This window comes from Anomalospiza imberbis, chromosome 9, assembly GCF_031753505.1.
Source record: "Anomalospiza imberbis isolate Cuckoo-Finch-1a 21T00152 chromosome 9, ASM3175350v1, whole genome shotgun sequence".
Classification (NCBI taxonomy): Eukaryota; Metazoa; Chordata; class Aves; order Passeriformes; family Viduidae; genus Anomalospiza; species Anomalospiza imberbis.
The window spans coordinates 17,340,596-17,367,893 of record NC_089689.1 but is presented as its reverse complement, the minus strand read 5'-3'; the positions used below and the strand labels follow the sequence as shown (position 1 = coordinate 17,367,893).

The 27,298-nt window shown below is 40.0% G+C and overlaps 3 protein-coding genes across 3 annotated transcripts; 1 reads left to right on the top strand and 2 right to left on the bottom strand.

Annotated features, from left to right (window-relative positions):
- Positions 1-168: 168 nt before the first annotated feature.
- GNG5 (G protein subunit gamma 5) lies at positions 169-3,942 on the bottom strand. Its single transcript, XM_068199922.1, has 3 exons — positions 3,761-3,942; positions 2,522-2,676; positions 169-411 (listed from the first exon to the last, which is right to left on the bottom strand). Exons 1-2 carry the CDS (start codon positions 3,839-3,841, stop codon positions 2,551-2,553), a joined length of 207 nt encoding a protein of 68 aa, XP_068056023.1. The 5' UTR covers positions 3,842-3,942; the 3' UTR covers positions 169-411; positions 2,522-2,550.
- On the top strand, positions 479-19,295 carry SPATA1 (spermatogenesis associated 1). Its single transcript, XM_068199917.1, is given in 15 exon segments — positions 479-893; positions 5,457-5,586; positions 6,473-6,579; positions 9,620-9,737; positions 11,762-11,815; positions 11,910-12,234; positions 12,349-12,594; positions 13,050-13,176; positions 13,325-13,385; positions 13,957-14,031; positions 14,033-14,075; positions 14,868-14,993; positions 16,779-16,948; positions 17,974-18,072; positions 18,834-19,295. Coding segments are annotated over 14 exon segments (1,692 nt in total). The 5' UTR covers positions 479-893; positions 5,457-5,550; the 3' UTR covers positions 18,939-19,295.
- A 1,509-nt stretch (positions 19,296-20,804) lies between these two features.
- On the bottom strand, positions 20,805-27,229 carry CTBS (chitobiase). The gene is made up of 7 exons (XM_068199919.1): positions 27,056-27,229; positions 26,450-26,588; positions 25,305-25,513; positions 24,465-24,636; positions 23,789-23,886; positions 22,953-23,114; positions 20,805-22,008 (listed from the first exon to the last, which is right to left on the bottom strand). The coding sequence occupies exons 1-7, from the start codon at positions 27,179-27,181 to the stop codon at positions 21,823-21,825; spliced, it is 1,092 nt and encodes a 363-aa protein (XP_068056020.1). The 5' UTR covers positions 27,182-27,229; the 3' UTR covers positions 20,805-21,822.
- Between the last annotated feature and the right edge of the window lie 69 nt (positions 27,230-27,298).

The following is a 27,298-nucleotide window of genomic DNA, read 5'->3' as shown; positions in this document are numbered from 1 at the left end:
GTATGGTACTGCTGCAGCCTCATTGTTCTGAAGGACTGTTAACCCCAGGCAGACTTGCAGCAGCAGAGAATATTAATATTCCTCTCTGCTCTCCAGAGTGATGCACTGATTGAGGTGCAACCACACCCAGAAGTTAAGAAAATTCTTACAGTAATTTCAAGACCAGACTAAGTCAAGACACTTTTATTTTTTGCTTGGCGTATAAAACTGATTCCCGTATGAAACAGAAATACGTAACTAGCATACAGTTCATCTGGAGAGGTAGATGGTAAGAAGTTTGACGACAGTAGCACTTTTAGAGTTAGATTTGGCACATTAAAGCTAAGCTTTTTTACAGACTTCAAACCAGGCCACTCCTCGAGGCACTCTGTCCATACACACATCAGCAGGTAGGAAAAGATGCTAAAAGATCTGAAAAACAAAACCAAAATCTAGTTAGAAAGGTATCACTGCTAAATGAGGCAAATCAAAGAATACTTATGTTTTAGAGTACGCCATGGACAACTATTTAGGAAAACACAGATTCTTTTTCCACAGCTGTTTTATTAGTTTCAAAAATAAACTTTTAAGTCGTGCCCAAAGACACAATAAGATAATCAAAGCTTTATAAAAGAACTGAAGCTTAGTGTCTCCTTGAAACCAAACTGCTAAGTGGAAGGATAGAAGAAGCTGTTCCCAGTCACTTTGTGCTTACCAAAATACCAGGTTTCTATTTTGCCTTTGAAAAGCAGGGGATTTGTTGTGTAACTAACAAATTACACTTCCTCTTCAGTGAGGTGGTGCTGACTGTGTATACACGAACACTACTGGCTCATCAAGAAAACACAAGGAATCACCTCTTTTCAGGAAGTGCCTGCAACAGATACTGCAAAGTGAAGGAGTTTCACATATAGGTCGTGTAACTAAAACAGAAATTAGTTCCATTCCAAAGGCTGTAACAGAGAAAGAAAATATTAAGCCTTCTATGCCCTGTGTATGCAGGTGTGGTGTTAGAGGAAACATTGTTTCCCTACATCCACACCTAGGAATCCAGGAATTTCTTAACCTTGGCAAACCCTGGTAGGGAATTGTATGTGTCACAAATTAAGTACAGTTTATTTGGCTTTGCATAAATTATCAGTCTATAATGTTTACAGATTATCTGATTTCTTCCTTGGATTAGTGCTTACAGCTGAAGCTACACTTGTTTAGTATCCAAGAATATTTTTTAAATAACAGTAATTGACAAAAATTCACAATAGAAGTGACTTTAAAAGCTACAAGAACTCTAAAGCACATTTCAGTTATACTGTTGTAATTCACTGCTCAAAACAATGTGGTTAGTGGTTTTGCTTGTTATATAGTTAAGGATCAACTTCTATACCGTTACTACTCTGGTCTTTAAACATGGTTATACTGCTAGCACACACATCTGGAACTTTTCTACAGCCTGCTTGAGGAGAGAATAACTTCAGCAATTCAATCTGACTGTGGTCACCTTTCTATAAAGCTGCCTAACAGCAAAATTTAAATCTAGGAAACTACAGTTCTTTGGATGATAGAAGTCAGCTACACAAGCAGAATTTTTCAAGGTTAAGACACACTATGAGATTTGTAAGGATTGTGAACTACAGTTAACTGTGTAGCAGGTGTTTTGAAATAACGTCTGTGCTCTCATCTTCAACAGATTCAAGTCAAGAGGCAACAGGAAAAGGGAACACGGTAAAATCATCATGCATTTACTGTGGTCAAAATAACCAAGTTATTGTGACTCCCTGAATTTTGGTTAAACTATTGTGGATCTAAAACTCATCTTTCTAAAGAGATTAGCCTAAAATCCAGTCACCAAAATGGCAGATGAGCGAGTAGTCTTCCTGGTGATAGCAGTAGTGCTAATGAACCTATGAAAGTTCTGGAATGAAAATCCAAATGAGTATTCCACTCTTTCTAGTTATTTAAACTGCTACCCCTGTAGTAGCTTACTTGAATGGCATATGGGCTTTTAAAAGTAAATACTTCTTTAAAAGTATATACTTTTTTCTTTTGGCAGAGAGAGCATCTCCCCCCCACAGTGGTCAGTGCTCTTCTTGGGGACCACCACCACCACTAATCTGCTTTTGGAACTGTTCTGTAAAAGTTTAAGAACTGAAATCTGCTTTATCTGCCATCATCAGGATTCACCACATATGCTGTCAGGCAATTAATTCCATGTGAGAAAATGGAAATAAGACCCTTACAGAGAGTACAGCACAATTACTGTTCAGCTGGGTTAGTCCAAATAGCAGCTCTGTAGTAGCTGGTCCCACCATTTTGCTACAGCAACACAAACTGGTGGAAACTCTGCAACAGCTAAGTGTTGCTCATAATACCTATGGCCAGCACATGTCCAGTACAGAGCTGTGACCAGAAAAGAGGAGAAGGGACCAAAAATGGGATCTAGACCAACACCAGCTGCACAAGTCAGATGTTACTGAGTGCCTTTCACAGAGCCTGTCTCATTTAAATGACAAAAGAGTTTATGAATTGTAATTCAAGAACTTACCACTGAAAGATACTGAAGAGTTCACATAATTACAAAAATGAACAAACTTTCTGGGGTCTGAATGGATTTGTACTTGATGATACTCCCGTCAGTAGGGGATCATGTTGTGCATTTTGCAGGCAGAACTGCTTCAAGTCAGCTGCAGCTTGAGAAACCTAGTTATAGTAAAAGCTGGCATTAGAATTCACTGAACACTCTTTACCGAGGATGTGGTTTTTATGTTGAAAAGTATAACGAATACTACTAAATTATTCTGCAATACAGTTTATGTAGATTTTATGCAATAATTTCATTGTAGTTTTTTTGTTTCTTAAAGACAAGAAGATGAACAATGTAAGAATGAGAACTGATTTGGAAGTTTTAGTTTCCATGTTAAACTTTTAAGTATGAAGGCTGACACATGAGCAAGATCTTGGAGATGGCTTTATTAAATATATAAAGATCCTTTTTCTAGCATAAACAATTCAAAAACACTGTCTTATGGTTTAACATGTTCTACTCGACTGAACTCATATTTCAGGCTCCCTTGGAAAACCATCCTTATGATAAGATAATAGGGTTCTGAGCACCCTTATAAGGGGTTTTTGGCATGCTGTACCTTCCTAAAAACTGAAGAGTGAAAAATTTTTTGCCTTGCTTTTCTTTGCTGTAACTCTGAACTCATAAAATAGAACGATCGAAGTTTCAAAAACTTGCATCTCCCACTGACACTCGGTATCTGCAGTTTGCCCGGTTTCTCTGCCGTGCCAGGCGCGGTCTCGCCCCGGCGCGGCCCAAGTTCAATGCACTTCGTGTGCCTGGCAGCGACATCTCCATCTTGCCGTGCCGGGGCCAGCCCAGCCTGTTGTGCGCCTCGCCTCGGGCGGCCTCTCCGCAGAGCCCGAAGGAAGGGCGCTCCTCGCTCCGAGGGCACGAACGGGCAGCGCGGGCCGCGTCCATCGCCCCGGGGAGCGCTTGGGCGGGGGAGAGGCCCCCGGGCCCGAGGGGCGGCGCGGAGCGAGCGGCCGAGCCCCGGGCAGGAGCGGCGGTGCAGCGGCCGCGGCTGCGCTGCCGATCCGGGCTCGCCTCGGCCGGGGAGCCCCGCCGGAGCCCCGGGAGAAGCCCAGGCGCCGCCGCCCAGCCGGGTCCGCGGGGCGGGGCAGGTGGGAGCCGGCAGCCCCGGCCCGGCGGGCGCGGCCCCGGGGCGGTGAAATGGCGGCGCGTCCGCCCCGTCCCGTCCCGTCGCGGCTCCGCGCTCACCTTCACGCGGGTCACACTCGCCTCCAGGCGCAGCTGCTGCACCACCTTCTTCATGGCCGCCACGTTGGAGGAGCCCGACATGGCGGGGTCGGCGGCGGGCTCGGCTCGGCACTCGCGGCACTCCCAGCACAACTTCCCGGCGCGGCCACAACTCCCGGACCGCGGCGCCTGCGCGCCCGGGCCCGGGCGGGCGGGGCCGCTCCGTGTGCCCGGGACGGGACCCGCCCGCGGCGCAGGAATAACCCCCGCCCTCCCGCGTTGATGGTGGGGACTGGAAGAGGGGGCGACTTTCACACCAAGGTGGCGAATCTTGGTGATAATATCCACTGGGTGCCAAGTTTGGAGGTTATTTTGAGATGCAACGATTGAAGTTCCTAACTTAGTTCGTGCTAGCGGTTTGAGTGTTGACTGTAGCCTGGAGGATCAGTTCGCTAGTCCCAGTTCATTGCAGCCAGTGCCCGGGATCGGCAGTGAAGTGAGGCATGGGGTGACATCAGGTACCGCGAAGTGCAGCATCTCCCCTGTAGCGGGAGCCGCGGCAGGAGCCCGCGCTGTGCCTGCTGCGGCGGGCGATGACGGGGCCGTGATGGGGTGTCACCCTCGGGCCATTTGCGGGGGCTTGCAGGTAAAGACACAGCCCCTGATAAGTAGGTATTTCCCACTGACATGAGGAAATCTTAATTCCACAGCGCCAAAGTGAGACTTGGAAGGTCTGGTCACTCGTGCTCAAGAGCAGGTGAATTAGAAGTAGCTGGGCTAGAGGCAGGAGGAGTAGAGAGACCTGTTGAGAGCAGAACAGCACCTGAGTTCCGCAGGCTGAAAATCCAGAGGTGGTTTGTAACCTCAGAGGAGCTGGAAAAGCCTTCAAAGTGAGAATGCCAAGGAAAATCCTAACAAAAAGAGAAAGATGGAAATAAGTTTTTAGTAGGGCCTGTTGCAATAGGACCGAGGGAATGGTTTTAAACTGAGAGGGTTGATGAGAGATGAAAGGAAGAAGTTTTTTACACTAAAGGTGGTAAAAGCCTGAAACAGGTTAACCAGAGAGGTGGGAGATGCCCCACCCCTGGAAACATTCAAGGTCAGATTGGACTTTGGGGTCTGGACAACCTGGCCAAGTGAGAAGGGTCCCTGCTCATTGCAGGGCTTGGACTAGCTGACCTTCAAAGGTCCCTTCCAGCCCAAACCGTTCCATGATTCTATAACAATGTTAGGACAGAACCATGGTTATAATTTATGGAAGTATTTTTCTGACATGGTTGCCCAGCCCAGTCACATTTCCTCAGAACACTGCATTTGGCTGGCACAATGGGTTTGTTGCTCCAGTTCACAATAATTACCTCTTTATCAGATCCAGGTCCTGCAAGAATCTTGCTTTGTGGGGATTTAGGTCTGTGATTTTAGAGAAACAATGGAATTGTGTAGAAAATTGCATACTACCAAAATATTTTTATGAAAGGGGAGAAAATGTTAAGAGGAAATGCTCTAGGGCAGATCTCTTAGAGGCACAGGGCTATGATTTAGCAATTCCCCCAGTTACTTAGGTGATACTCTCTTGTGTAGAAGGTGTGGTTGATTCTGTTTGCAGTTAGCTGGAAGCTTTCTGCCTCAGCATAGACACAACTTCCATTATCATGAGTGGAATACAGATCAGTAAATGAAAAAAAGGATATTTATGCAGTAACTTCTGTCATAACAGATTACCATGAAACTCATTCTTAAAGAATGCTTCAATCAAAAAGAAAATTAGAAAGCCCAACTGGCATTTGCTGTGGTCACATAGAGGGACCAACATGTCATTGAGTCAAATGAGACCTCGAACTTCACAGGTGAGAATTTTTTCTACTTTTCTACAAATATTTTTTAGATTTCACAAATAAAAAATAAAAATACATTAAAATAAGGTTCTAGAATACCTGAGAGGAAAAAAAAAAGATGTGCTTTTAAAATAGTACATATAGAAAAAACTATTCTCTAGTTCATATTAAGTAACTCAAGACTTGCAGAAATATTTAATTTAGCTTATTTGCATGGCTTTTATTTAAAGGGAAGCATATAATCCTTGTCAATACTATCTTATTTTTACTAAAAATATCAAGAGCTGGAAACTAGCAGTACAACAATTACCATGGGTCCAAACACAGCCCAAGTGAACCTTGCTCAGAGCCAGCTTAGTTATTCTTTTTGCAGACATTAGCAGGAGCATTTCTGTGTATCCAAGGTAGCTAATATTATTAACAAGTCAGAAATATTTTTAATTTTTTTTCTTGATGACAGAATCAAGTTGTGGTGCTATTTGAATCAAGCTTTCAGGGCTTTGCATTTTTTATGAGATGAACAAAGGTAGGATTTCAGCTGAGGGATTCTTGTAGTCATGACACTCTCCAGAGTATCAACTGTTTTTGGTAAGATCTCTCCATTGCTGTCACAGTGATACACAGCAGTAGCACAGGCTCTCTATTATCTCACTTCCATTGGAGAGCCTGTTCTAATGTGACTTATTTTGATTCTGTCAGCTGGCACTCAGTCACAAATTACTCTGCTGTCACTGTTCTCACATTGTAGTCATTGCTGTGAGACAGGGCCTCACTGTTCTAGCCCCTGTGCTAATACCAAGGAAACCATTCCTGCCTACACAAATTGGAAGTCCACCTAAACAAAACAAAGTGTATAGGAAGAGGATGATAATACATTTACATCTGTTCTTTTTTCTAGCTATTGGAGCTTCATGTTTTTTATGTCCCAGAAGAAGTGTGGAACTTCAAGCTGAATACAGTTCCTGTAGCTCTTTCCAGCAAATTTGTCTCAGCTGGATTTATAAGGTGAGTGTAGTTTTAGGTTTCATGTATGTGGTAGGTTCTTCACACTGTCCTTCAGTCCAGCTTTTAGTCCAACTGTTGCTCTAGAGAGCAGAATTACATCTGCAGCAGAAACTCATTGTCTAATTATATTTCTGGAGCGTAAGTGGTGACCATAACTAGCATTATGTTCATTTGTACTCTATCAGGCTTAGCTCCCTTGCAGCCCATGGTGTAGACATTGAAAAGCACTTTCAGAGAAGTGCTAGTATTTCTGCAGAATTATTTATATTGTAAAATCTTATCTTATATACTTTCTGTCTCCTTAAGCCTGATTATCAAAAGCTGGAATTCTTTTGTGCAATGGGCCAGCTTCAAGACAGTGGCTTTATGAAGACAGGTTTTGTCTGTCAGTTCCCAGGAACAGGGGTATGATGATCTGAGCTCTCTCAGTCCAGAGAAAGCTGATGCTTTGTTTCTCAAGGGGAAGCATTACAGCCCATGAACCAGCAGCATTTCCTCTTACTGAGCAATGAAAAGCTGTGCACAACACCATGTACTGGGTGTGCTCTCAGGTAGCTGTTTGAAGGACTTAGTGAAAGAATACCCTGGTTCCCAGTCCTAGGCTCAAGCCTGGCACAGAGAGTTGCATTTTTAATCTGTCATAACTTTGAAAGTTTTTTTTTTATACTCCTAAACACTTTGCTCACAAAATCTAGTATCCAGTGTGGTGAGAAGTTCTAGAAAAATCAGATAATGTAAGGATGTGTATTGAAACTGAGCTTTAACATGCACCTTGTCCACATCTGTGCAAAACCTGTCAATTCAGCTAAAACTGCAGGGAATACAGGTTTTAACTAATTTAAATTGGATCTTGTATTACCCACTTAGGACAATATACAGTGTAGCTGAAAAGACTGACAGCAGTCAGGTATGAGCATGTAGAGCAGAATGTATTTGTTCTCACAGCTGCTTTTGTTGAAAGGCTGCTCAAAACCAGAGAAAATAAGTGCATATACCCATTTCTTTGCTGTTCTAGTCTGCAGCAGAGGTGCAGAATACATGTCTGAAGTGGTAACCTCATTTCATGTCATGGACATCTGCCACTGCCCTATGTTTTCTAGTGTAAATTTATTTCACTGAGGCATCAAGTTAAATTAGGATCCTCACTGATTTCAGTGGGTTTATATCTGCCTGGGTATTGTTGCTTGCTAATGACTCTTAGATAATTGCTAATTAATTCTTCTATGGGTACTATGCAATGCTGCAGTACATTAGCATTAACAATAGTTGCTACCTGGCCAGTGAATCACTGTCTTTAAAAACAAACAAAAAAAAATTTTAAAACTTCTTTTATTATAATCCAGGAGGGGGAATGGCAGCCTTGCTGATATTCCTGTGGCTTGGATGCTGTTGATAGCTCTGTTGCTCAGTCAATCCTAGTGTTGTCTGAGTCAGCTTTCCAAGGGATTCCTAGGTCAAAGTACAGGCCACTTCCATTAGCTATGAAGTTAGAGGAAGATATTAAGGGTGTGATTGTCTATGGCCCTGAGTTCTTGTTCCCATGAACTTGATTTCTTAGCCTCTCTGAGATTTTTTTTTCATTCCTCATTCCTCACCACAGAAGCCAAATTTTATTATTTCTAGATGAGATGGCTGTAATGAACTCTAGTTTGCATTACTTTTAAAGGGACACCCTGAAGCAAGTGACTGGTATGTGACTGTTTTCTGCCAGCCAGTGGCAGCAAGTGACAGACTAATATTGTATTTTCCTAGCAGCTGTACTGGCAAATAATTTTGCAATAAGTTTCTGCCCTATATCTCAGGATCTGGATACCTAGATACTTTCCCCCCATTATACATTGTAGATGTGTCCACTCTGCAGACTTTGGTCTCTTCTGCCTCGTGCCTGTGCTCCAGGGCAGTTTTATGATCTTGAGGAGGGTCCTCTAAGTCCAAGGTATTTGAAATAATACATGACAAGCACTGTAGCCCACTGCAGTATTGTGTTCATGAGATGAAAATGGCTGTGTTTTTACTACATGCTTGAGGTGTGAACTGAAGGCCTATAGGGCTGCTTGCAAGTGCAAACAAACCTTGAAATGGTAATGTTGAAGACCTGTTCAAATGGAAGACCTGGCAGGTTCTTGTCTATACTGTTTGCTGAGAATGCCGTGTGCTATCCCCCAAGCTGTGCCTGTGCATTGCTTGAGGAGTGAGATCTGCCTGGGCCAAAATCGTCCTACCACTAATCAGTGTGGGTGATTAGCAGTCTCAAGCCTTCATTTGTTCCCTGGTTTCTTATGTGGCAGCACAGAACAATTGGTATTTGGTATGCCTCTGGCACATTTGGATTTATTGTGCAGAGATGCTTTTTATTCTGTAGTGATTTTTCTACTGAGCTCATTACCTAAATATTTGCATACTTTCATGTAGTACATTAAATGATGCAATTCATATTTGTGTCAGCATTCTCATCCTCAAATCATGGTGGAAATGTTCACACTGCAGTGTTTGGTTTTTATTTAAAATACAGTTCCATGAGCACATGCACACACCCAACTGTGAATTTGTGCTGGAGAAGAAAAAAGCAAAGGAATGTGCCTGCTGCTTAAAGTGGACAGTGCTGTAGGCTCCTCTGGCCCTGGGTGCTTGAAGGGAATGTTCAAGAGTTCTGGTCCAGCCCCATGAAACTGTGTCACTTAAATGGAAGTGCATGACTATAGCTTCCAGAGGTGTTGTTATTCATCTGCAGATGAGCAACAGCATTCTGAAGAAGTAAATTTCATATTTTGTCTGCTTCCATAATCTGTCTCTGTATGAGGCTGGTCCAGTGTGAGTCTTGCTGGTTAATGTTAGGACAGCCCTTACAGTGCAGTGTTCTGGGTGCCACACCAAGACCCTCTGTCCTGTCTGTAACGGGGTTCAGTTCTAGGACACAGTTCCCAGTTTTGGTCATTCTGTCAGTGCAAGCCAGCACTTACAGACCATTATCTTCCCCCTCCTACTAACTAGGCATCATTATTTAATCTTACAGATGTATTAATGAATTACAACATTCTAGGGTGTCTCCTCACATCACATTAAGAGTGCTGCGGGAGAGGCTTGGAGAGTACCTGGGTGGAGTGACAGTTGCAGATAAATTCAGATTTTTAAAATGCATTGGGAAAAAACTAGCAGTGGTAAGTTAATTTTTTTATTTAGTGCTCTTCTGTTTTATAATGTAAAGCAGAGATTTGATTCCTGCTGATGAGATAGTATCACATAAATTATAGATAACTTTAGGAGCACTGTTAGCGCTGTTTCTTTTAAACATGCTGCAGCATAAGCTCTTGTCAGAGCATATCTGCTTCTCTAAGTGCAAAGGCAAAGCTGGACAGTTGTATTAGAAATACCCTTTAAAGCAACAGGTGTAATTAGTTGCCATCCTTTGAAAATATAATGGTTTTGATAAGTTCATGGATTAAACGTGATAAATCTGGTTGCATTAAAAAAAACCCAAACCCATAAGGCCATTACTACCTGTACACAGTTGGGAATAATTCAGTTGACAAATTTGCCGTGGAAGCTCAGTCAGAGTTCCTCTAATGGCTCGTGCTGTGACCTGCCCAAAAGCATTTAAGACATAATTCTCTGAATGAAAGCTTCTCTAGATGTTCCACTGTTTAGTCCAATAATACAGCTGGAGATGTAAGTAATAAAACCCCTACATGTGTGAATCATAACTGTTCCTCACATCAATTCTACATATATATCTTACAAAGTATAGCTAAAGATTAAATAAACTTCAAAATTAGTCCAACTGAAAGTTTGTTCATGTAATACACAGAGATTTAAATAATTTATGTAAGTATAGAACACTTTTTCCATGTCTCATTTCACCTGTTTCTCATGGATTTGGAAATTAACTACAGCCAGGAAATTTGGTGCCATTCTTTATTTCATTTCTAGTTGAATTATCACTAAAATCACTCTCATAGAAGATTAGAATAAATACTAAGTAATATGCAAAAACTAGGTGAAAAAACATGAAAAGAAACTTAAAAGACTGTGATACAATCTAAATTGGAAACTAGGCATATGTTTTCAGTGAATTGAGGTCTTCTTAACTGGATGATAATAAGTAAGATAATTAATTTTCTTCCCCACATAGTTCAGAGATAAATGGAGAAATTTTCCAGCCTTTATGATGTCAGCAAATGAATAAAGTATTTTATGTTAATAGAGAATTAAAGATACTGGTAACATACATGAAGATTTATAGAGACAAATGAAAGATAGTTTTTCTTTGAGGTATTTACTGTTGCTTGATGTTTAACTTTATAACAAAGTGCAAAGCAATAAACCAACTGCTTTATTTGTTGTTTAGGGTCATGGTAACCTCATTGAATTACATCTCCATGATCAAATATTTGTTGAGTGTTCTCTCCCCTTAGTCTTCTGTTTCACAACTCTAACAATGTAAGCAGAACTAAGAGCTGTGCCCTACTTGCAAGCAAGGGTCTTTTAAATGAAGAGATAAACATAAACTAAAATCATGTTCATTTGCTCTTCCTTTTTTGCATATAACCTGTGTGTTTAATTCAATATAATTGTTTGAATGTAAGTTCAGATTTCTTTTTCTTACATTGGAGCACATCTTTCAAATATATATTGACTATTTTAGAGTTTGTTTTAAAGACAGCTGTTGAAATTGAAAGTGTATGTCATAAAAATAATATGAAGGAAAATGATAAATACAAGAAGACATAGGATAATATTAGATTTTTTTTTCCATATACATTCAATATTTTGCAATACTGTATTAGGTAAATAGAGAAAATTATGTGAGACTCAGCATTTCTGTTCAGATTCAGTTTGAAGCAACTTTTGATAAAGAAAATTGAAAATTTTCTTTTACTGTGACTGTTGGATCATGTCCTTTGAACCACAAGAGAAAGTGCAAGGGATAATAAAACATTCAGTACATGCATGTAATCTTGTGGATCTGATTAAGATTTTGAAAAATAGACAAAGTTTCAGAAGTCTGTCAGAAAATACAAATGTAGTCTGAGATACTTTTACCCCATAAGGCCACTGCAGATTATGGTGATGGTGATAAAAGAATGCAGTATGTAAAAATGACAATAGAATGCATATGTCACATGCAACACTATTGATGAAAAGAGTATTTTATTTGTTACACTTCCATACTTTCTCTTCCGAGGTGAAAGCAAAGCAGGAAACAGAACTGGAACTGAAGTCATTTGCTCCTCCTTATGTAAGTACTGGATGGCTTGTAAGGTACCATTTTCAGAAACTTTACATTGCACATTTTCTTTGTCCTGTCTGATGTATGCACTCTATCATTTCAGGCACTTTATCCTGAATTATATTTATTGCCTGGAGTGGAATATTTTGAAGATGTTTATCCTTTGCCATCATTACCTCTACAAAAACATCATATTAGTGAAGAAGCTAATAGGTTTGGTCATGGATCAAGATTATCCAGCCTTTCCCAAGAGAAACCTGAAAATGGCAAACCATTTTTACAAAGTATACGAAGCAGGCATCAGGTAGAAAATCTGGAAGTGCCCAGTCCTGTGGAATGGGGTGAGAAAGAGCCCATTCCAGTTTCACACACAGACAATAAGCAAGACAGTAACAACAGGATTCCAAAAAAACTGTTCAAAGAAAAAGGTAAGCTTAACCAGTGTAGTGAAAGAGGGTGATGAATGAGAAGAAAAATAAATATTATGGTTAACATTTACAGTAAAATAATATCTCTGTTTCATATTATCAATTATTACGCAGATCAAAGCAAATCTGATGGATCTTTCTTCACATCAAGTCACTCAAATCCTGCAGACCCGGAGTCTGGAAAGTGTAACCTGGTATTACAGACCTCTGAGCAGAATCATCTCAGTCAAGATCAAGAAGAGTGCAGTGCTCCTAAGTGGAGTTACAGAGCCACAGGAACTGCTCTTACTCATGTAAACCACAGTGATGAACAAGGGCAGGGTAACAAAAGACCCCAAAATCACATTAAATATCAAAAGGGTACACATGTTTGTTATTGTCTTTTTTGCTAAAGCAAGAGTTCTAGAAAGCAAAGTAAAGCTAAGTTTTAAGAAATCTGTAATTAAATATCAGAACAATATTCCATTTTTTAAAAATAATGATGATATTTTTCAAAGAGATGTGGTTTTACCTTGTGAATCCTCCTTTATCACTGTGTGCTCATATAGAGAAACACTTTACTATAGTTGATACATTTGTCTAATCACCAGAATTAGTCAGATATAAATTCTAATAACAAAAATACCTTTTTTTCCCCCTTGATTTCTTTTTTCTGTTATTCATGGAACATTTCCAAATCCTAGAGATAACACCACTTGCTATGCTGATTCACTGAATTTCCAGAACAGGTTGGAAAGTCCAGTCATTGACAGTCAAACCAGCCTGATTTTTGCAATTGTAATCTATGTATTTTTGTCATCACTATCCTGTCACAGAACTAGCAAACATGGAAAACAATGAGCACCAAAAAGATACCAAATTAAGAAGAGACAGAACACAGGATGCTGAAATTCTTAAAATAATGGAAGAACAAACTACAGATTCTGTCCACAAAAAACAAAGGTTAGCAAATAATGCATCTTCAAAAATAATGGATAATGTTAATTCCCTGACACAAACTTACTTTATAGACTTCAAATAAATGAAAGAAAAGGAGGGGAAAAACATTTTGGCCAATGAACTTTCATTTGGTTTTTTGATTTTATCTTAGCTTGCAGCAAAACAGAACTAAGAAGATTAGAGTTGGTCTTGGTGAAAAACTGGATAATCAGGTATGTTTTTCAAGGTAACATTCCTAGTAATCTTGAGCAATAAATATAGTCCTCCACCTAGAAACAGTCCAATTTTTAAGACTGGTGACTCATAAATGTGAAAGATTTGAGAATAATTGAGAAAAGTTAATTCATGCACTGCCACTTAGCAGATTTTCTAATGAATATCAACTATATTTCTAAGCAATTAAAATCTGCAATTACAAATTTTAGTTTAGAAATTGGCAGTTTTTGATTTCATAAATAACAAACCAGGTGGCTGTTTAAAGGCCCTTAGTTCCTGGTCATGCATGGGTCTCAGTAACTTGGGGATTATGGGCATGGACAAGAGCCATTAGCAACAGTCTGTGTGTTCTCTGTGGTGGAAGTGTTCAGTGTTCTCATTTTGTTTGCAGAGATCCAGCTGTTTGTAATTTAGTGGTCATGTGTACTGGTAACAGAATAAAAAAGTCTACCTGCAGAAGTCAAATTCAGCCCTCTTGTTCACTCAGGCCACTTTCAGGGCATGTATCTAATGTAGCTATTCAGGATTATGGTTGTGTACTTACAGTTGTGTCTTTTGACTCTATAGGCAGATGAAAACAAGCAAAATCATCTTACTTGTCCTAAAGAGTGTATTTCAGCTCCTAGTCCACCTTTTTTGGCACTTAACTGTAAATCCAGCTCAAGTTCCTGTAATTCAGGCAGCAAGTGAGTACATGGTTCCAAGAAATTGCAAGGAAGTGAACTTTTAATCAAGACTGAAGAGTCAATGAAGACATAAATACCTACACTATACATGCATTAATTCCCAGTATTGTTACAAATTTTAATTTATAAATAGAAAATTCCAAGTATTTGTGATTGCCTGGGGCTGTCCTAGAGCTTGGCAGGTTCCCAGCACTAGAAAACGCAACTTGTCAGGTGGATGGAAGGAGAAAAGGAGGGAGATCAGGTGAAATACTGCAGGCTCAAGTGAGAATGTAGCACAGAAAATCACAAGTAGTGTTGCTGAGGAGGAGGATAGTGACAAGTTAAGTGTTAGGCCTATTGTTGCAGACTAGTGGAAGTCTGAGATATTGTCCTGCCAGCTGGAGTTTAAGGCAAGATTTCTCTACAGTTTATATTGCAATGCATTTTAAGCAGGAAATAGTCTTTTGAAGGCTTTTTTGGCTTCATTGGCAAGAGTTTGCAATGTATGGAGTGAATATATTTCTTGATTACATATTTTTAGTGATATATTGTCTAAACATATAGAAAGATGTTTGTTTGTGTATGTGTGTGAGTGCCTGGATGCATGCTGGATTTCTCCCTTTTTCTAAAGCACCACATATTCTGAAAAGTTAGATTAAAATGAAATCTGATTAGAATGAAATTGTTTCTATTGCTTTTTCTATCAGAGCTTTTGGCATAATTTGTGATGAGTGCATTCCAAAAGTCTTGTCTGATCCTTTGTACTTAGGGTATTCAAATGCTTGCTAAATATAATTATAATATCTTTAGAAAACAAGATGGTAGAACAATTGCAACAAATGAAGGAAGACAGACGGCACATGGAAAAAACTAGAGAAGAACTGAGCAAAAAAGCTAAAGGGCTACTGGAACAAAATAAGCTGAGGAGATATCATGGTACACTTTTAATTTATTTTGGAATTTGGAGTGATTGAGAAATTACACCGAAACCAGTGTGAAAATATTTGTCTCCTTGTCAGTGAGCTTAATTACTGAGCTGAGACAGCAGTTTGGTAACCAATAGCTCCAAGAAGACTCATTTTGTGTAACAGCATGCTAGAAAAATTCAAGGTTGCAGTGTTTCCTTCCACTTTTTTTTTTTTTTTTTTTTTTTTTTTTTTTTTTGGTGGCATATCTTATAAACTTAAGATTATTCTGGCTTTCCTAAACTATTCAAGCTGTGTCTCATGTATGTGCAGTGCTCAGAGAGCTACTGCAGGCTGCTTCTCTCTGAGGCCCAGGGCAGCTTTGCATATTCTAATCCTGCCTTTAGCTCACAGGGTTTGTACTGTGTCGATAGGGCTTCAGGTAAATTGCAGCATAATAATTTTTGTTCCTCCTATCCAATGGCATTCAGCTTATGACATGGAAGTTCCAAGCCTGTTGTGACAAGCTTGACAAACCTTGATTTTTAACAAGGTCAAATCTCATTGAAATTTCACACAAATTTTCTTCATAAAATTATTTTCACATTTATACTTAAAACTATCTTCCCTAAGTCACACCCCAGTTATACAGAGATGAGATTTAATAATTTTGATGTTTTGAGAGCTTTCTCTTTTTGCTAAAATGTAACTAAGTTGTTACAATTCTCTAAGGATATGGCTGCACTGCACCCTGCAGCATGGGGAATTTGTATTTAAAAACCCCCAAACTTGGGTGCTTGAAGCAGTTACTCTGTAGTAGCATGGAGCTGCAATTCAAGCTAGACATAAGCCCTAAATGGCACCTGCATTGCCTTAAATTATGTTATCCAGATAGGTAAAATAAAGGTTATTTCACAAGGATTCAAACAGCTTCTGCAGGGGCTGTAGGAAGCATCTGTACCTCTGAATTTTTATTTTTTTTTTATCAGACCTGTAGAGTTTTGTAAGTAAGGGCAGGTAGCAAGCATGTTTCTTTACAAGATATTAAAGAAAGAGCATTTTCTGCAGTAACAGGCAGCTGAGTCTGTGTTTAATACCCTCCCAAGACTGCCATGCTGACAGGCACTCTCAGTTACCTGGCGTAGAGTCATCCTCCAACAGCTGAGCTCTTTTGGGTAAGTGTCAGTTGTCCTGCTTCCATAAAATGTGCCTCTAAAGAAGGGATTCATTTAAGACACTGGAGATATGCAGTGGCCATAAGACTGCCACAGCACATACAGGGGCATTTATGTGCCACCTCTTCGTAGCACATTGACAACATAGGTGGAATCACAGTGAAGTGTAAAGGTAACTGTTTCCCATCATTTGGGAGGTCAGTACAAAATGAAGCTGTTCAAAATCTCTGGCCATGAAGAGCATAAATTTTGCCTAAATCTACAGTTCTACATGTTCTGGGACAGTAGAGCTGTGGACTTCAGACTGTGCTGGGCATACCACTCTTCACAGGCCAGGAGCACTTAGGTGCTGCAGAACAGCCAGGCTGAATAAACTTTGGGTTTGGACCCTGTGTTTTATCTCCGTGGACAGATGGAGCCTTTTGTTGCAGGTGTTTGTGTGAAAATTCAGTTGCATTTAGACTGAATGTAACTTTAATGAAGATTTTTTCACTAGATGTTTATTTTAAAGAAACCTCCTGCCATGTTTCAGTGTGTGCATTGGCCAGCTGAAGCTTGTGAGGTGAGCTGTCATGGGTGTCTTCAGCAGACCTTCGGACAAGGTGAACGACACCAAACACTATGACTGTTTTCCTGTGCAGTGCGGGAGGAATGGAAGAAGAAGTACTTTGAAACCAAGAAAGCTACAGTTTCACTGGAGGACACTTTAAACAAACTGCAACAAGATTTAGAGCTTTACCACCAGAAATTGCTCTTGCAATTGGAAGCCAGAGACAGCCAAAAGCGACCAAACAAAACAACCACCTCCAAGGTATTTGCTTGTATTATTTATTACCTCTTTTTTCACAGTCTGAGGCTTTCTTGTATAAAATATATATTAAAGAAACAGATTTATCGCCAACCAATGACTTGTAAACTAGCTTTAGCTCAATGATCAGACAGAATTCCTTCAGGCCATTTGTCTCAAAAAGACTGCAGAAGTGCTTGAGTCTGAGCATTTGTTTCTTTCTGCTTTGTGTTGATACTTTTTTGTAACAAAATCCCCTTCTGTTCAGTAAGGTTAATGGATTGTTCAGTTCTACATTGTTTCTATCAGCCAAGATTTCACTCGAGGAGGCCAGGAATGTTTGGAGCACGCAAAATGTATCTGTACCTTTTGAAGTGGCTGCACTTCAACTATTGTGCAACTGTGAGTTTCATAGGAAGTTCAGAGGGATTAAAAAGAGAAAAGATAAAAGAAACGGAGGAAACACCCTTTCAAACGATTGTGCCTGCTAATTTTCTAAATGCATTAATAGAAGCAAGGCTGTTAACAAAACTGAAGCTAGCCTAGGAAAAATAAATGTCCCTCTCTTGCATCTGAAAGGTGTGTGCATGTACAACCTAAGAGTGTATATTATATATAAACATGTATTATTTGAACTATCTTGGAATACCTACAAAATACAAATATGAATAGGGTTGACATTGCATTACTGGCTATGTTCAGACACATTATTTTGAGGGGCATATCACGGGTGGGGCTTTTTTGGTCTCCCTGGCTAGGCACAGAGAGGCCTTACATGAAAGATATGCACAAGGCACCAGTCCCCAGCAGTTCTGTAGTGGCCAGCACCCCGAGAAGGGAGCCAGGATTTCCTGAGCTCTTAGGCTGAGCACAGGGGTGCTCCCCAGCCCCCGTGAGTGAAGTGCAGCCAGGCAGGAATCAGCAGGGTGGGAAGGCAGGGGAGTTGGATAGAGGCTGTTGGAGGATTGCTTCTGAGTGGTGAAGTAACACCCAGTCAGGGAGCAGATGCACTAATGCTGCACTTGGAGGTCTGTTGTTGTTTCACACAGAATTACACAATCATCCGGATTGCTACAGTGCAGCATGAACTCCATCAACTGAGGAGGAAGCTAGATGATACAAAAATGAGACTCCTAATAGAAATTAAGGTACTGTGCCTTTTAATTAGAACAGTCAAAATGTGGCAGTGTATAGAAAAAAATTAGAACGTCTCAATTATTAGATGATGTAAATATTTGTTAAACAGTTCTTGGTTTATGCTGTTAGTTTTAAGGTGTTAGGTGTTGTGACTTCAGCATTTGAGCTAAATTACTCCAGAACCCAGGTTGTCAGATGTTTTGGAATGTATGGCATTCAAACAACTTAGATACTCAATGTACTATGATTGTGAGTTAAGGTTCACAATCTTATTCATAAAATTCGCATTTCATTCAAAAGGTAATTGAAGAAATACACCTGGTGTGGTGAGGCATTGAGCAGTAATAAATAAACCTCTTCATCTGCTTTATTCCTTATCAGTGTTGCCTATGACTTTTTGGAAGGAAGAGGTAGTATAGGCCTTCACACTGGACAGCTTTCCAGCTCTGAAAGCTAATAGGAGTGTTCTACATCACAGAGATTGCCTGTACTCCTGTTTACTGGGTACTCCAGGGTGCTTGTAATTATTATGACTTCCATTGTCTAGCAAGGAGTGGAAAGAACAATTAATTTGCAGTTGTCTCAAAAACATCAAGGCAAAGTACAGAACATAGTAGTGCTAGAACATGTAAAATTTTAAAGATGAAAGATATATCCTGTATTCAGCCATCCTGTATAAAATTCAGTCTTAGTTATATAAACCTATATGCATGTCAGCTCCAAAAAAAGCTTCCTTAAATTGCCATTCCTTAAATGATGGGTTCTTTTGCAGATGAGAAAGCAGGCAGCATCTGATTTACGAGCACTGAGAGCAGAACTGACACAGAAGAAGATTCATTCCACTTTAATTCTCCAGTCCAGAAAATCAAGAATTTAAGAAGATGACATGACTAACATCTGTGAAGTCTACAGCAGCTCTCCAGTGTGTGTAGAAGAGAATTTCAGAGCATTTGTTTGCATGTTCTTGAAGTTACTTTGTAAAAAGATATTAACGATATAAGTGTTGTGGAATTTGTATACTAGGCTACTGAGGTAATGCAGCTCACTTCTTTTTAAATCTCACTTACTGTAAGATTAGTCAGCTACTTAGACATACAGTTTAAGCTAGTAACATGTCTAAAACTAAGCTGTTATTTTTAAAGTGCAAATCAGTTAATTGTGTAACATCCCAGTGGTATGCTGATATTCTTTGATTAACCACATAGCTACTAAGATATAAACCTAAAATCTGTAACCTCCTGTTCTTATTTTCAGTCTCCCACATTCCATTTCTACAGTTTCTCTAGAACTACAGCAACAGTAATCCTTTATTTGGCTATTTACTGGAGTATGTTTTTGCCATTATAAATATGCCTATCTATAAATTACCAGTGTATCATTACTGTATCATTATGAAGCATAAACAAAATCTCAGATAATCTCACTTTATTCCATATCTAGCTGGTTTTGTTCCCTCCTTTATTAGGAAAGGCACAGGGACATTAAGTGTCTTCTGCAGTTTGAAAGCTTGCCTGAAAGCTTTCTCTTGGACCAGTATAAAGATGATCCTGCCCCAATTTACTCTTGCATATTCTGCCTTTCCTTAATTCCAAAGTCAAGCATGCCGTGAGATTAGCAATTCTCTGAAAGAGAAATCAGAAACCTCTTCATAGGAATTTTTTTCTAGCTCCACTCTTTGCTTCTTTGCAAACCAGATGTTATTATATTAAGCAGAAGAATAACATGCTAGGAATAAATCTCAGCTAAAAAGCTATCAAGGCTGTATTTATTACTGGAAGTGAAACACTCATGGGAAATAAGTTATAGGATAAGAAAATTATGCAGCTCTCAAAAGAGCTAACTTAGAAAAGTCTTGAGTCAAACCACCTATTAGCCAATTAATTTTCTTAAAGCTAGGCCTTAACAAAGATTTTAGTGCTAAAGGATTAAATAAATTATTAAAACTACACCCACTTTTGCTTAATTCAGGGTTGAAGCTCACATTGTCTATTTAAGAATTGTTTCTTATTTAAGATATGAAAGCAGGCTACTAGCTACTCGAAAATCAGAACCTAAATTTAAAGTATAGTATTATCAATTCACGATTCTTGACTGCTACAAGAAAGAGAGTTTTATTATTAAGTCAGCTGGCTCTCAGAATTTTGCAGGTCAGATATTTGTAGCAGAAGACTCTCAATTCAACAAATATCCATGTAATAGTACTTAAGCATTTAAGTAGTAATATATGTTCTGAAGTACATAAGTGTGTAGATATAAATATAATATATAAAATGTAGCAGTTTCTCTTAAGACTTATAGAGTGGTGTTCTAGTGAAAAGCCTTCTGATTTGTCAAGGGAATTTTTTAGTTTCTGCTAGAGCAGTAGGCTTCACCTTCTGCTTCCCATCACCTGTAATATCAAGCAGACAATTCAGAGGAAGTTTTCCAGTCTTTTGCTCAGTAGTCATCATCGTAATGCTGCCATACCATGGTAACCCCTTAGCAAGCAAAAAACCCAACTAACCAAACAAAAAAAATCCCCAACCCCCCCACCAGCCAAACCAAACCGAACCAAACCAAACCAAACCAAACCAACCCACCAAACCCACAACTGACTACATCTACCTAATTAAATAATTTTTTTAATTAATGGAGTCACTTAAGCAGAGCCCAGTTCACTTTAATCTGGTTGTGAAACAGTTTAGAGAAGCAGACAAGCAGTGTGGGCTGGAAGCTGTAGAACAAGTAAAACACAGACAGGGAACATTGTTTACAAGCTTTACCAAGAACAGCATTTTATTCAACAAATCCTGTAAACACCAGCCAATCTTTACATCACTATGGGTATTTAAAAAAATTATACAGCTTCTTTAAGCAAATGGTTTTATGAAAATATGAACTAGAAAGAAAACAATCTCCTGTTATCTCAGAGGCAACACCCCATGAAAAAAAAAAAGCTGGCTACTGAATGAATCTTAGGGTGTGTGGGAAAATAGATATGCAGTTCATTAAAGAAGCTTCTGAATTCTAGTTTTCAGGAAGTAAAGTAGATTGAAATAGAAGGAAACATCATCCAAGTCCTCTTCATATTAATGCTTCTTCTTCAAGCTTAGGTCAGAGGTTTTTGGCTTTTGAAACGAAGAAATTTATGTGATAAACAAGCACAGTGAAACTGGAGTTTATTGGATATTCCTTTCTAACAACAAGTTTGATATAATCTTAACAGCAACTTCTTAGTGTTATGTAATTTCTTCAGTCCATAAAAAGCTTTTAATCTAGAAGAGTAACCAAGCTGCATATAATCAGCAATCTGTCTCTCCAGTATTCTGTTTAATCTGATTCTAGAGTGACTTAGCTAAAATATTGTTTGGGTTGGGAAGTCAGAAGGCTGAGACTGCACCATGTAACACAGGAATAAATATTTGCTGCATCTAGCAGCTTTAGCAAAGCATCATTATGAGACTGCCCCTGTAAATCCATCAATTGGTCTTGTTACCAGATACACACTGGGTTCAAGCATTAACTAACTTACAGTAACTGTGAAAAATTAAAAATATGAGCAGTCCTAAAGAAACCTACTGATTGTTGTTCCAAAGCAACATTGGAACTTTCTGAAGAATGAAAATACAGCTTTACATATAAAATAACAAGATTAATTTGCCTAGTTTTTAAAGTTTTTGTAATCACAATATATTTATATAGAGTCAAAATCTGTGACAGTGTAAGCCAAAATAAAAAAATTACCAATTTTCATCATTCTAAATCAAGGGTTCACACAGTTCTTATGGTGTCAGAGCTTGCCACATTGCTTGAGTTTGTTGTTCTGCTACAGCTTCCCTGGAATAGTCAAGACTATTTCCATTCCACATGCCAATGCCCCTTAAGCCTCGACTCTTCACATATGCGGCTTTTAGAGAGATGCTGTGAGGGTCATCAAACCATACCTGGTGGAATTGACCAACAGAATCCTAGAAAAACATTTAAACACTAGTGTCAGTGATCACATTTTCTCTTGAACACAGTTAAAAGTACAACTGAAAATTGAGACTTACAATCTATGTAGATTTATGTAGTATTTTCCTGATTTATCAATTCTTTGTCACACAGGACAATTAAAAATTCTAAGCCAAATATTTGGATTTTTTTAAATTGTAGAATATAAGTTATAAAACAGTGACACAATTTAACTGAAGTTAGATGAAAAGACTTTGCTAATTTGTATTTTAATATTTTTAAACACAGTTAAAATTTCAGATACAGTATCTAAGCTAACAGGTGAATTTAGTTAGAGATTGTGGGGTTTTTTAGAGGAGGTTATAAAATTTATCAAGGTTATGCGGCTGGTCATTGCTTACAACATCTTTTTAATAACCAACATGTGAAACTTAAATGATGTTTAAAGAAACAAGACAAAATGGATACACTGTGGTGTTGTTATAAGCACAGTGATTTATGGACTCTTTCACTGTGTCTTTGTAGAAAACAAATGCAGAAGAGAACATGTATGCAAAACAGCAAGTGAGACAAAATTAAGAGCATTTCAGCATCTTTTTTAGTTTCAATCTTTTATCAACTCATGAAAGTAACTCTAATAGTGAAGGATGGAGCTATAGGATGTCTTTGTGCCAAAATGTCCTTTTTGACATGATGCAGTATCTCGAGAAGACTGGAAAGTAATAAAGATCTTTATTACTCCTGTAGTCTTCAGGCACTGTACCCCTCTCTCAGGCTAGGAATTCAAGACACAAATTTTCAGCAATCCTTTACTGTACCAAAAAAAAACCCAAACCAAACAAAAACAAATTGTAGAAAGCATAAAAGGAAGAGTCTAATCCAAATAACCTTATAGTCAAAGATCTATGGTTCAGGAATGCTTGCTCAACACCACAGTGGTTTGGAAAAAGACTCTTACCTTGTACTCATAAAATGGAGCCTTCTGTACCTCATCCCACAGCACCCCTGAAAGAGAACTGTTCACCTGCTTCATGATGGCTGCGTAGGGGACCTGGCTCCCTGCAGCGTCACTGCAAGGAGCCCCACGGAAAGGCACTTTGGGAAGGGAACAAACATGATCCTGAAAATCAAACAGGGACCCATGAGTTTCAGGTAAGATATACTGAACTCCAGAATAGGAGTACAGCCAAGAACAATTCACAAAAGGTGTTAGGGCCACAAAAATTCCAAATCTTCAAGCAAATCCAGCAGATACTATTTGTAGAGAAAAGTAAATTAAAACAGCTACATTTTCTTTACTCTGCAGTAATACAGAACTGGATGGATAGCCTTCAGCTTAACAGTTGTCTTATCTTTTCCACCTTTAATTGACCCTTACATTTTTCATAAGTTTACTATTTGAGACCTCATAAACTGCTATGCTATAACAGTTGTAGGTTTGCTGTGGTTTGTTGCACCTGTCTTTCCAGTGATGTTGAGAAGGCACATACAAGTGTTGTAGGGCTTTGGACACCATCTCTTCTCATACAGATAACATTTATAGCTCCTTAGTCAATCACAGTGCTTGGATGTCATGGGGTTCAGGCTGCCTAAGGAGCTAAAATGCCTTGTCTGGTAACACACTGCTCATCAGTTATCAGCCAAGGAAAAAATTCTGTTTTGTGTCCCAGCTTGATGCTCTTATCCATCAGACCACAGTATTTCCTAGTCCAAAAACAAGATTACCAAAATCTAGTTATATCTTTCCAAAGAAAAAAATTAACAGTTTGATTGCAAACAAAGTCTTCACCTTACCATGGATAGGTTTTGGCAGACATAGTCATAGCCATACCAGGGGACACCCATCACAAGCTTCTTAGGATCAATTCCCATAGCAATATACTCTTCATATCCTAGTTTTGAGGGAAATAAAAATTAACATGCATTATTTACTTTTCCTATGCTTTTTATTCTTACAGCTAATTTAGAGGCAGAGCCACTGCAGAACTTGCATGACAGTTCTGCAAGAACTGGCCCCAGACAGAGGCCAAGGTGCAAGTTGTCCTTTGCCTTCACCTATACTCTCCAGTGAGACACTTGCTCTACTGAGATCCCAGTAACTGCTCCAGCTGCTCATGCTTAAAACCATCTGCCCTGAGCAGAGGTTCACAAAGATGAAAGGAATGTTTCAGGTTCTATGCAATCCCAGGCAGACACCATTGCTCTGGCTGCCATTTGTCATTCTAAAAGTGTTCTTCACACTCATGAGGTTACAAGGACCAACACAGGACTGCTGAAGGTCTGCTTGCGGGCTCATAAGGATCAGGGACACTGTTATCACATCCTGACAACACATATTTGAGCACATTCAAAGCCTAACCGCAACAATAACAAAATAAACCTGTCTAAGAAAAAGCCCTCTTTTCTATCTACTCATGTGAGCAAATGGGATGGGAATGTTCTGATTCCTGGGGAGGTGTTCTGTCCTCACCAACTAAAGTCTGCAGGTAAGGAGCATTGGCTTTTGCAATACAGTCTGTCCAGATCTGGCTCTGTTCATCATACGACATCACAAATAAGAAGTCACAGGCTTCTGCAATTCCAGTATAGTTGTAGCACCTTTTATCTATGCATGCTGGAGACCAAGCCACATCAAATGTAACCTGAAGGAAAAATGCACAACTTAGTACCAAGTATGGCCCTTAGGTGCCCTTGTTATCTCTTTAAAGAAAAAAAAAGAAAGCTATGACTTCTAAAGACAGTATTTCCCAAATGGTACAGTTCAATAGACCTTGATAATAATGAGCTATAAAAGAAGCTGCTTATCTGATAAAACAAACAGAATAATAAAGTGAGTATCCCATTAGTGAATATGTAGCACCAAAGAAATTAAAATATAATATGAAAACCACCAAAAATATGAAGCATGCTGTAAATTTTGAAAACTTTCATGATAGGTTTACCAAAACACTATCAAGTTTTTGCCTTAGAAGGCTGTATTTGCCCTACTTTCAACAATTCATTGAGGCACACTAAAAACTGCCAGCTCACACATAGCATTGTATCCACACATCCTAACATTGTATCCACATGCATAACACTGTATCCACAATCTCAGTGAAGCCCATCTCTCATTTAAATTCACACAGGTCAAAAAGAGTGATTCTTACAAGATTATATCACGGCTAACATTCACAATTAAGCATTCACTAGAATATTATATTTAGAGCTGCATAAACTTTTTCATATTCATATGCTAAACAGCACTGCCAAAAGTCCTTCCCTTTCATAAGGTTAAATTTAATGTTTGTATAAAGTACATTATAATTACCTGTGATCCAGCTATTTCTCTGTGAAAAGCATCTGTAGTTTCTTTAACAAGCTCTGTCAATGCATAATACTCAGGGGAGGTTTCATTAACTTCTTGCTCTATATCTATGTTAATTCCATCCATATACTGCTTCTTTGCAAGATCCACCTGTTGGGATATCCATGCTGCTCTTTTAGCAGGATCAACAATTTCCTGAAGAGGTACATCACCTAGACAAGAGCCCTTCAAGAGTTAACATGCATTTGCACCACAGTAATAGTAGGAAGGAAAGGTTTGTCTTCAGTTAACCAACAAATTTAAGCACAACATAAAAAAATGCCCATATCAATACTGGTAAAATACAAAGGAGTTAATTTTTCCCCAAGCATAATTTTGAGAAACCACCCCAGGAAAGATTACCAAGGTTCTTTGAGAGAGTGGTGTTAAAATTAAGTTCCTTTGGTTTTTCTATATTTTTAATCTTCTTACTTCTGCTTAATGTCCTTTAGCCACTGCAAATTACCTTTTTTGAAATTAAAGTACTTTTAGCATTTTAACTGGTCATATTTAGAGGAAAACTACTTGTGTGTTTAACCTTTGTTGCTTTCCACACTGTAGTCCTGGATTCTGCTTTTTCTCAACAGAGCCAAAAGGTATTTACAACATGTAAGCTAATGGACTTTGTCTTTCTAATCAGCATTTGTACCTGCACAGTTCCCAAGTATTCATGTTTTAAAACTCAACCACTTCCTAACAGAGAGGGATTCATTTAAGTGCAAAATACTAAATATTGCTTTAAATCCCTTTCCTTCCTTTGACTTTTGGGAACTCCACATAAGATCCAGAATACAGACCCAAATAACAGGCTTTTTCCTTCCTCCCTCTTTCTCCATAGCAATGATGTTCCGTGTTAAGAGAACTTTTATTAAGATGTCACTGGGATGTTTTGGTTACTACTGTGGCACAATCCACTGTTGGTTTCAATAACCTGCATACCAGCACATGCAAAATGTCAAGGGTTCATTAAAGCCTTATTAATTAATTCTCTTAATGATTTTAATACTGTGCATACAAGTGAATGTAAAATGTCAAGGTAATATAGCTCTGTGTACCTTATCTTCTTATTCAAGTACCATAAACACCCACGTTTTTCCAGTGTAACCAACCTTTCAGTACTATCCTCGAACCTTTGGAGTGGGCATAGCACATGAGCTCAGGATCGTACTTTCCAAAAGCTGCCACAGTGGTAATTTTTGACCAGTCGTAGGATTTCCAGGTTTCCTTCCCCACATCAAACACGAATACCTGGAAAAGGGGTAAAGAGCGCCCTTGTTAGCCCCGAGCACTTCTCAGCAGGACTACCACTCTCCACGCGGCTCTCACACCGGCACATCCCCGGCGCCGCTGGGCAGCGGCTGCAGGGATGGCAGCCGGGGCGCCGAGTGCGGGGCAGCACCGGGAGCGCGCCCGGCCGGGGACACTGCCCGGCCCGGGGACACGGCCCGGGGACACTGCCCGGCCCGGGGACACGGCCCGGGGACACCGCCCGGGGGACACGGCCCGGGGGACACTGCCCGGCCCGGGGACACGGCCCGGGGACACTGCCCGGCCCGGGGACACTGCCCGGCCCGGGGACACTGCCCGGCCCGGGCCGAGCGCAGCGGCTGCCGTGCGAGAGCGGCGCCCGGGCGCGGAAGCCGCTGCGAACGGCGCTGCCGCCGGGCCCGGCCCCGCCTGCGCCGGCAGCGCCCGCCCGGGCCGGGGCCGCGCACCTCGGAGTCGGCGGGGCCCGTGACGGGCTGGCACAGCCGCGGGTCCCGGCAGGGGCAGGCGCCGGCAGGGCCCAGCAGCTGCAGGAGGCAGACGGGCAGCAGCCACCCGCCCCACGGCCGCCCCATGGCCGCCGGTGCCGGCCCGGCCGCGCAGTCTCGGCCCCGGGGCGGAGCCGGGCCCAGGGCGCCGCCTGCGCAGGGACAAATGAGCTGGGCCGAGCGCGTTCGCACAGAAGCTGTTTA